This window comes from Falco peregrinus, chromosome 11, assembly GCF_023634155.1.
Source record: "Falco peregrinus isolate bFalPer1 chromosome 11, bFalPer1.pri, whole genome shotgun sequence".
In the NCBI taxonomy this organism is placed as follows: domain Eukaryota; kingdom Metazoa; phylum Chordata; class Aves; order Falconiformes; family Falconidae; genus Falco; species Falco peregrinus.
In genome coordinates, this window is record NC_073731.1 from 33453409 (window position 1) to 33463096 (window position 9688).

The 9688-nt window shown below is 47.1% G+C and overlaps 1 protein-coding gene across 2 annotated transcripts in view; it reads left to right on the forward strand.

The window, feature by feature from the left end:
- PPP2R5D (protein phosphatase 2 regulatory subunit B'delta) overlaps positions 1-9688 on the forward strand; it is a 30936-nt gene that overhangs the window by 18111 nt on the left and 3137 nt on the right. For both annotated transcript variants that reach the window (XM_055816696.1, XM_055816697.1), the window contains exons 12-15: positions 1337-1464; positions 3559-3660; positions 8798-8870; positions 9335-9451. In XM_055816696.1, coding sequence (XP_055672671.1) covers positions 1337-1464; positions 3559-3660; positions 8798-8870; positions 9335-9451 — 420 coding nt within the window. The remainder of the gene's footprint in view (positions 1-1336; positions 1465-3558; positions 3661-8797; positions 8871-9334; positions 9452-9688) is intronic.

The window sequence follows — 9688 nt, forward strand, 5'->3', positions numbered from 1 at the left end:
AGACTGGCTTCAGTCTGTCTTTTGTTACAAAGAGGTGCAAAGTCGTATGTTTACAAGCCAAAAATTAGGTCAGTCTAGGTCACATGTGCATGTAAAAGATCACTGTTCCTGGAAAGGACTGGGGAAGCCTGACAGAAACCAGCTGGACATGGATTACTGGTGTGGTGATGGGGACCAAAGGACTAACATGACCTTTGGGCGTGGAAAGAGCTACCATAGGGAACTAAGGAGCTTGAATAAAGTAGGGTAAAGGCTGGAGGGGTGGCATCCTGTACTTCATAGCAGCCCTCATCTGCTGCCAACTCTTTGAAAAACAAGACTGAAAAATCTGGAGAAGGTGCAAACACTTTACAGCCTAAGAAAATTAACCCCAAAGGTATCCCATACAGTCAGGCTGAACGGTCTGTGTCTGCAGGTTGTCTGAGAGCAAAAATAGGAGCTGACTTCTTGGTAAGTCTGAACTCCTTGGTGGGGGAGAGTTTTCGCTGAGGGCATTATGTGTTAGTCTAGCAGACAAAGGCTTAACAGGGTCTAATAGCTGGAAACCAAAGCTAGGTAAGTGAACATGAAGTGGGTTTCACTTCATTTACTCATGTGGAACAATGTGATAAGGGGATACAGTGAGTTCTCCATGATCTGAAATCTAAAACTGAGACTGGATGTCTCTCTTCCTAGGTTTTAAGCCATTCTCAAGCTAGCGCTAAATGCAGAGATTACCCTAGTGATCTGCATTGCCCAGATTTGTGGTTAAATACAAAGAATTATGGTTGAAGCTATCACTATGTGGAAACTTGTTAAACTTGTTTGTCTTGTGGATGGCTGCCCCAAAATTTTCCATATTTTCAACCTTACTAAATCAGGGGGACAAGTTGTGGGCCTGGTGACTGAAGCATGCTCCAAAGCCCAGAGAGACTCTGCTGTGGGTAAGGCCGGGGAGGAATGGAGCTTTATGGAGAACAATCTGAGGAAAGGAAGGAGGCTTGGAACTAGTTTGAGCTGGGACCTGGAGTGGATGACATTGATGTCCTCAAGTGTTGTGTAAGGGGTGTTGGAGTCATCAGTGTATCGACAGGAGGCTTGCCCAGTCAAGAACATGAGATTTTCCCCAGAAAACTGAGAAGTGTCTGGCAGAGGCTAAGGGAAGGAAGGCAGGGCAGCATGGATGAACAGCCTTTTAGAAATTAGTGAAGGTCAGCCCTGCTGCCTGTGCTGTGGGGAAGCGTTTGCTTCTCAGCTGGGTGGCGGCAAGCTCTGGTCTCAGCACTGCAGTTTCCTTGTGTACCTCAGGTGTCACTGGAAGGAGCCTCTCCAAGGATGGCTTTCTTTCCCACTGCAGGTGGCAGAGCGAGCACTGTACTACTGGAACAACGAATATATCATGAGCCTGATCAGCGATAACGCAGCCAAAATTCTCCCGATCATGTTTCCAGCGCTCTACAAGAACTCCAAGAGTCACTGGAACAAGTAGGTCTTTCCACATGCCCTGGCATTTGCTGTGCATGCAAAATTGCTTGACCTACTAGCGATCTTGGGGCATGCTGCTACAGTGCAATGATGCATGGCACTTGGTGACGCTAGGTGCTGAGCCAGAGGGATTGTTTGTAGTATCAGCATGGAAAAGCGCCACAGCAGACCACAGTGGCCTGCTTTTGCAAGGGGTCAGGCACCTGCAGTCACCCACCTTGGGACCATTGAGTCTACCCAGACTTTGATACCTGCATATCACTAGTGATGCTGGTCTCTTGGAGGTGTGCTGTAGGTTTTCCAGCTGACTTCTGGCTGCTTGTTAACTAGTGATTGCCCATATGTTCTCCATGACCAGAGACCCTGGCTAATGCGGTGCCTGACTGCTAGAGTACAGGAAGAACAGAGAAAGCAAAACTAACAGGGTAGATGTCCCATGTCAGATTAATTGCCCTCTGTGTCTGATTCCTTGATGCTAGCCTGTTTTACAGTCCTCGCATCAACTTCCTTTCTTCAGAGTGCTTCTTCAGTTGGAATTCTTCACTGATTCTTTACCTGGTTAATTCAAGTTGAACTCACTTCCTTTTAATGAATTAGCTAAAAAAACTCATTCCACAGCTGAGATCCTAAAATCTTCCAGCATAAACCACAAGAAGACAAAAAAGAAGTAATTTTTCCCCATTCTAGAAGGTGAAAAAAGGCAAAATAATTCTAGGGGAGCTGGGCAGTTCCAGAGCTTAGGAGTATACCATGGCAGCAAAGACAGGGTTGTGAGGTGGAACATGTTTTGCAGAGAGCTTCCCACTGGTCTGCTACTTGACTGCTTCCTTCTCATCATTGTATCATGAAGCACAAACTTGAGCCACCGGTCAAGAGTGCTCTAAAGACTGGAGTAGACAGACATGTAGACATGAACACACACAAATACACAGATACGCACACATGTGCACCAAAAGGCACATGCATGTGCAGATGGGCACATACATGCACGCACACACGCGTATGACGAGTGCATATACACGCACGTGTGCGTGCAGGCAGATGTGCACAGACACTCTCACTCAGTGTTACTGCCCCTCCTGATGAGAGTTCAGAAAAGGGCTTTATGTTCTTGTTTGAAACCATCCACCAGTTCCGTTTCCTTCTTGCACCAGTCAAGATTCATGATTTTGCTGTTTCTGTCTTTTCTTCTTGTCCCCTTCCCAGTGGTATGGCAGAAATAGTCCTGAAAGTGTTTTCCTCTTATTTCTTCTTGTCTTTGTTTTAGCACTAGCCATGTCTTCTCAGGGCAGGTTGAGTACCTCAGATTCAACTCTTCCTTCCCACAGCTCAGCTACTCCCAACACTTTCTCAGACAGCCTGCACAAGTCCAGCAGGGCTGTAGCTCTCTTCCTTACTCCCATCTGTAGAGCTGGTGGGGCACAGAGCTCAGTCTGCTGAGTCTCATCTTTTGCCTCTGGGTCAGGTATTTCAGAGACAGCTTCAATACTTGTTTTTATTCCCCATCGGAGTCCTTGTCCCAGAGAGAGCTCACACACAGTGCAACCTGTCCATAAATTGCTGACACGAAGTCTTTTCTTCTGTGGTATTCTCTGTGCTGGTTCCCATCTCTACAGGCCTGCTGTTTTGGGCAGCTTGGTGACAAAGCTCATGACTGAATAATGGGCAGCCCAAAAAAGTAATTGTGTTTCTATCTAATACGAACTGCGGGAACCACTAAACCTAGATTAGGTAAAGCCCCTTTGAGAACAGTCCTGAGCAGGTCCCTAGCATCCTTCCTTTCCAGGTTCTAAGTACAAGAAATAAATGCATATTTTTGTGCTCATTAGTTTGACCATGGTAGAGCAGACCTGTCCCAGTGTTCTTCTCTTTCTTCTGTGCCTCTTTCTCACTGTGTGATAGTTTCTGCTGTGTTTGTGGAGGGTTTTTTCCTATGCTAAGAGCTGGAACATGTGAAAATCTTTTGTCACACTGGTGTAGTATATGAGTTGCAGCTGCTGTTAGCTCTTGTCTGTGCTGCTGATGCTCAAACACAGGGCTGAGAACCGGGAGGATACCACCATGACTTGTTCTCCTTTCCTCGTTTCTTTTCAGGACAATCCATGGGCTGATCTATAATGCACTGAAGCTGTTCATGGAGATGAACCAAAAGCTTTTTGATGACTGCACTCAGCAATACAAGGCAGAGAAGCAGAAGTGAGTAAGAGGTTCTCATCAAGTAGCCTGAGCTTATCCTGGAGTCTCCTTGGGTACCATAGTGAATGGTAGATGCCAGTAGGCAGAGGGGAAATGGAAAGGTGATGCAAATATTTTTGTCAGAAAATAGAGTTCCTCAGCAATAACTATGTGTAGGTATGAGAAGAGGTAAAATGTGTGCCCTGATAAAAATCTTTTCAGTTCTGCTGAAGCAGGTAGCTTGGAAAAGACTGACAGAGTTTGCTGGATCATGAGGAAATGAGTTGCAATGTAGGGGATACTCAGCTTTGCAGAGACACTTGTGCTCTACCTTGGAAATATTTACCAGTTCTTATATGCTGTAGTGATGCTGGTGGAATCCTGCTGCTTTAGAAAGACTTTTCAGAAGAGCTTTGTTGCAGTGGGCATAATGCATTTTTCATGCACAGGATGCTTTCAATTTTCCAGTAATAAAGATGGAATAATACCTGGAATTTCAAAGACCAAACGGTGGGGATAAAATCTGAGCTCAGCAAGTACCTGTGCCGTGATGCTGTAAAGAGGGGGAAAACTCCACTTTTTGTGCTGCCTTGTGCTGGTTTTGGTGCTTGTAGGAGTTGCCTTGGTTAACTAAGTCAGTTCAGTACGCTAGAAGGAAACCTTTTATGCTGAGGTCTTTTTTTTTTTTTTCCCCTGGGTCTGTTTTCTGCTGACTTAGTGGCATGAAATAGTGCTTCTCATTCCTGGATGAGCCAGGGCTGCCACAAGGGTGGCAGCGGGGAGAGGAGGGCTAATGTTTGCTGGCAGTGGGGAGCTCTGAGATATATTCAGTTGTTTTGTGAAATAGTAAGAAATATAAAAGTTTTGATACGAATCAGAGCTTGGGGATGGGTAACCTGCATATGGAGAAATTAAGGTTTTGTTAACATCTAAATTGGGAGCAAGCAAGATTATTTTTTTTTCCCCCCATTCTAGGGCATTTGTGAAGCCCACAAATGTCTGCACATACGTTTTAAGTCACAGTGACAGCACATTTACTATGACATCTACCTGCTGTTTCCATTAGGGGCTTTTTCTACCTGTTCAGCTTCTACCTGTGCTGACCTGCTGAGGGTGACCATTCCCAGCACTGGTGTGTGGCTGATGGAGAATTGTTCTGGAAAAGGTCAACAAAGTAGCTCAGAGCTGTACAAGAAATGGCTGGGTAGAGCTGCACTGATTTCTGCTGATGTTAAGATCTTTTTATTTTCTCTCTAGTGCCTCTGCTTAATTATACTTTAGAAAACTTTGTGTTGGGTTTTTATCAAGGATATACCTTTTGCTCTCCGAGATAACCAGATTTGGTAAAATGTCAACTGAAAACTTGGTGGGTGGGATGTAAAAAAGTTTTTTAGCAGCTGAATCTGAGATGAGTTTACCTTTACCTATGGTGAGCATGATACAATTCTTCAGCCGAGTGGGATTGCCCAGCCACAGGGACCCAGCTAAGGAGGCCTTTCTGTTGAAAACAAGAAGGCTCAACTCTGCTGTCACTAACATGGCATTAGCAGCTGTTCCTGCCTTGAGAAGCATGAAAAGGTTCCTCTCTGAAGGGATGCCAGAGCTGGGAGAGAACGTTGTGCAAGGTCTGTAGGGACAGGCTGGGAAACAACTAGAAAGGGAAACTGGCGGCAGAAGGGAATGGGGTAGGACAGCAGGCTGGGGGGAAGAGCCGCTTGTCTGTGCAGGGGGGTGGAAGGGAGGTAGAGACAGAGGTACAGTGAGGAGCTGGGTTCTGGGGGCTGGTGGGGCTGGTGGTAGTGCTATTCTTAATGTCAACAGCTAGTAGGAATGGGGTAGGTAAAGGGAACAAATTAGAGGAGAAGTGAGGAGATCAGGGTTGGTTGGGCAATGGGCCTGGGACTGTACAGGACCTAGCACGATGGTGGGGGAAAAGAGCATGCGCTAGGGAAGATGGATTAGAAACTTGTGTTTACTAGGACAGTATGCCCAAGTTCTTTGCTGAAGTCCATTGATGTCGCCTTTTCCTTTCGTGTCTTTAAATTATCCAAGAAATTAAAGCAAATCCATGTGCACTTAACACTCTGGCTGCATGTTCTGGGGTGTAATAGAATGAGTCATTGCTGGAATAAGTGGGATCAGAAAAAGTGTTTCACAGGCAGGAGAAAGTGTTGTTTAGTGGTGTCTCCCTGATGGAATTAGTCCGTTATGTAGCTGAAGAGTCTGTCTTGGAGTTTGGGGTGCCATTCCTGCACTTCCCCTACCTGCTCCTCTTTCTGCAGAGTGCTGCAACCTGTTGTGGCGAGCAGCAGGTCCCAGTACCTCCCTTCCAGTGGAGAACACGTGCTGCGTCCGCAGCTCATTTCTGCAGCCTCCCTGGCAGAGCTGACTGCAGGCCATGCCTGTCGGTGGGCTGTACGGTGGCACTGCAGTCAATTGCCATTTTCTTTTCAAACATGGAGGCTTTAACTGAGTAGAAACAGTACTTTTTTGTTTTAATAAAAACCTGTCGGGTTGTGATGTTGAGTGCCTTCAAAGTAAAGTGGTATGCCAAAGGCTGCCTGTGGGAATGCTGACTGGATCGCTGTAATGTGGGGTTGACCTATAACTGTGCAATGCCTTGCTTTTTCCACGGGACCTCAGCCTTATTAAGTGAGACTGATGACTTCAAAACGCTGAGGCTTCTTTAGCACAGGCAGAAAAAGGAAGGGAGAGCTGTGAAGTGTTTCTCAATGAGCCACTGAAGACCATGTGCTGTGCACTGGAAAACAGCACATGTGAGAAGGGCTGCACATGCCAACAGAGCCAGCAGATGTGAGAGAGTGACAAGGAGAGAGCTTGTAGATAGATACACTATTAGGCTGCAACCAGATGTTGAGAGGCCTGCTCAGAAAAGGCTTAGCCCTGTTTTTAATTAGTTACCAAGCCTATAAGTGAGTATGCCAGCTCAGGTTTGTCACCCCTGCACCCCAGGCTGTACAGCTGCAGCTGAGGCTGGTCTTGGAGGGACAGAGTCTCCCTGAGACATGCCAGGAGACATGCCAGATGGACTGACCGCCTTAATAATCTCCCCAGACACCTTGAAGCTGCCTGAATTATCAGAACCCTACAGAAAACAGTGGGGAGGTTAGGGCAGACAGATAGTGTCTTCCCCTGAATGTGCCCTGCTGTAAAGGTGCAAGGGCCTTGAACACTGCCTTTCAAGAAGTGTCCTGTCAGCGTGCCCTGGGGCCACCCTGACACCTGACATCTCTCTAGCAGCAGCTACCTTGCCTCCTTCTGTGTAGGTCACAGCAGTGGAAAGAAGATGCCTCTCAATATAGCTGTTATATTCCAAATGTCCTGCCAGTGGCTTTCTTGTGCTGCTAGTAATGGGGTCAGGAATGAAGGATGCTGATGAGGTGCGTGTCACCTAGAAAGCAAGGCTGAGGGTGCCGCTCCCATAGACTCAATGCTGTCCTGTGAGGTACTGCTGTTTAAAAAGTCTTTGGATTCTTTAAAGACTGATGTGGATGAGTGACACTTTCAGATAAACTGCAATGCAAATGTCCTAGTGTAGGAGGTAAAGTCAGGCTGATTGATGAGGTCGGGAGGAAGCTTCCTCTATGCAGGCACATTGGACAGCTGTAATACTATGGTTAAGTCAATGTGTCATCAAAATAAAGGTGACACTTCTGTTTCATTCTTTGGAAATACTTGTTTGGCTGGAAAGAGTGATCACAGGTGTAAAGCCTTCAGATTTCTGGAAGCGCTACTCTTAGTCAGACTGGGTATTCTCTTCGCAGGGTGGTCTTTTGCAGTATCAGCTGCACAAGTGATGGGTGAACTGCTGGATCTGTGATGAGGAACCAAGGGCTTTCCCGATGCTATTCAGACTGCTTCGGTGGTCTGAAAGGAAAGAACTGGTGCTAGAGATGCCTGTTGCTGAATGACTGGATGAGTGCCCTTGGCTCGCTGGGTACCAGGCCAGTAACATGATGTAGTCCAGCCAAACAAAATGAGCTCTGTTACACCCTTACGTGGCACGGCAGTAGATGTGATACCAAAAGTATCTGCATCACTGGAGTATCACTGGAGGGGCAGTGGCCTTCATGATGTGAGGGCCTTTGCGGACAGACATATTGGTCTATATTTCCAGTGGCAAGACTGGAGTAATAGGCATGTTTCTGTTTACTGGGCATTAAAAAAGATTCTGGAGAAACTGGGGGTGAGGCAGGAAAGAGCCAGGGAAGATCAGTGCTAACTCCTGGTCATGTTTCCCTGCAGAGATCTCCAGAGCTCTGTAAGAAAATGAGGTGTAGATTATTTGTTTTGTTTTGGGTTTTTTTTTTTTGACTCGTACGTTCTCTGGTGGAGCAGTCTGCTGCTTGAATGCTTGGCAGCTTCATTATCATTTTTAGCTTCCTTTCTTACATTATTTCAAGAGCGTGAGGTGATAACAGGGTATAAGAACTTCCTTCGTATGGATAGATGGGGCACTAAGGGAGACCAGTAACTGGGATGAAAGCCAGATAGTTAAAAGTCAGAAATAAAGCAGAGATTTTAGTGCAGATGTTTAAAATACAGAAGAGAATAACAAGGAGTGGTGTTATTCTTCACCTCTGTTCGCAGGGAATGTTCACTGCCCTGGGATTACTTAATGGTCACTTAAGGTCTGTGCCAAAATCTGTGCCAAGTTCAAGAGCTGTGCCTGGGGGTTTGGGCAGAACTCTGGTGTGTTGTGGCCAGAGAGAGAGAGGGAACTGTGGACAGTTGAGCCCCAGCTCTGTTGGAAATGTCAGTTTGTCCCTGTGCATCTGTGGGGCACCAGGGAAATGCGTGTTTGACATCCAAACTGGTGTCATTGCTTTACTCCAGAAACTGATCACTCTGGTCCACTCCCACAACACAGAGCCAGGGAAAAAGTACCTGTGCAGCCCACTGCTGCTACCTTGTGCTCTCAGGTGAGTGGGGAGTGTGCCTGCCTACCTCCTGCTAGCTGCACTGTGTCCCCTCTTCTTCCCACATCTCACCTGCAGGTAGAATTAGGGATCTCTGAAGGACAGAGCAGCTCTTCCCTTCGCCTGTGTTATTGTGCTGTCTCTTGCTTTTGTCTTCCTGTGAGCGAAAGTTGCACTTTCCCCAGGAGTTCACACTTGCACTTGCTCTCTCTCTGCAGGGGAAGGTTCAGGATGAAGGAACGAGAAGAAATGTGGCAGAAAATAGAAGAGCTGGCCCGGCTGAACCCTCAGGTGGGTAACAGCAGAACCTAGGATGAATAAGACAAGAATGTGCTGAAGGTCTTGACTTCCAGCTCATGGGAGCAGGGTCTAGTGCCTGATCTGAGTCCTGGGTGCACAGCTGTAGCAGTGGTCTGTCCCTCCCAAGACCCGCTGTCTTGGGGATGCTGACAGTGTTTTACCAGCCTGGCCCTCTGTAGCACTGACCTCTTAAGCAGTGCCGTGGATGTGTGTATGGATGTATGCATGTATGTGTTTATAGACTCCTCTCTCAGCTGTGGCCGCACATGTGGTGTGCTGTGGCTCAGAGGGCATGGGTGGGAATAGGCAGGAGAAGATGGTCCTTCCCTGCGTGTGTACCTACCGCTGCCTTTGCGGGTGCCAGAGAGGGTGGCTGCAAGAAGTGTGCTGTGCTGGGCAAGAAGGCTTGGTGTTCAATGATGTGCTGACTCTGCAGCTGTCTGTGTTGTCTGCAGTACCCCATGTATTACGCACCTCCACCATTGCCTTCTGTCTGCTGTATGGAAACAGAGACTCCAACTGCAGAGGATATACAGCTACTGAAGAAAACAGTGGAGACTGAGGCGGTGCAGGTGCGTAGGTGATGAGGGTCCTTCCACAATTACTCTCAGACCAGCCAAGACATCAGCATAGTCAGTCCAGGGTCCAGCAGCCACAACTGGCTCTTTCCAAGTATTCTGAGAGTAAACGCCCCTACTTGCATCCTTGATTGTTAGAGATCAACCTGAATCAAGTCTGAAGAGTGGAGTTTATCTAACCTTCCCACTCTGGAAAAAGTGCAAGTGGGACTTCTCTGTGTCCTTCTGGTC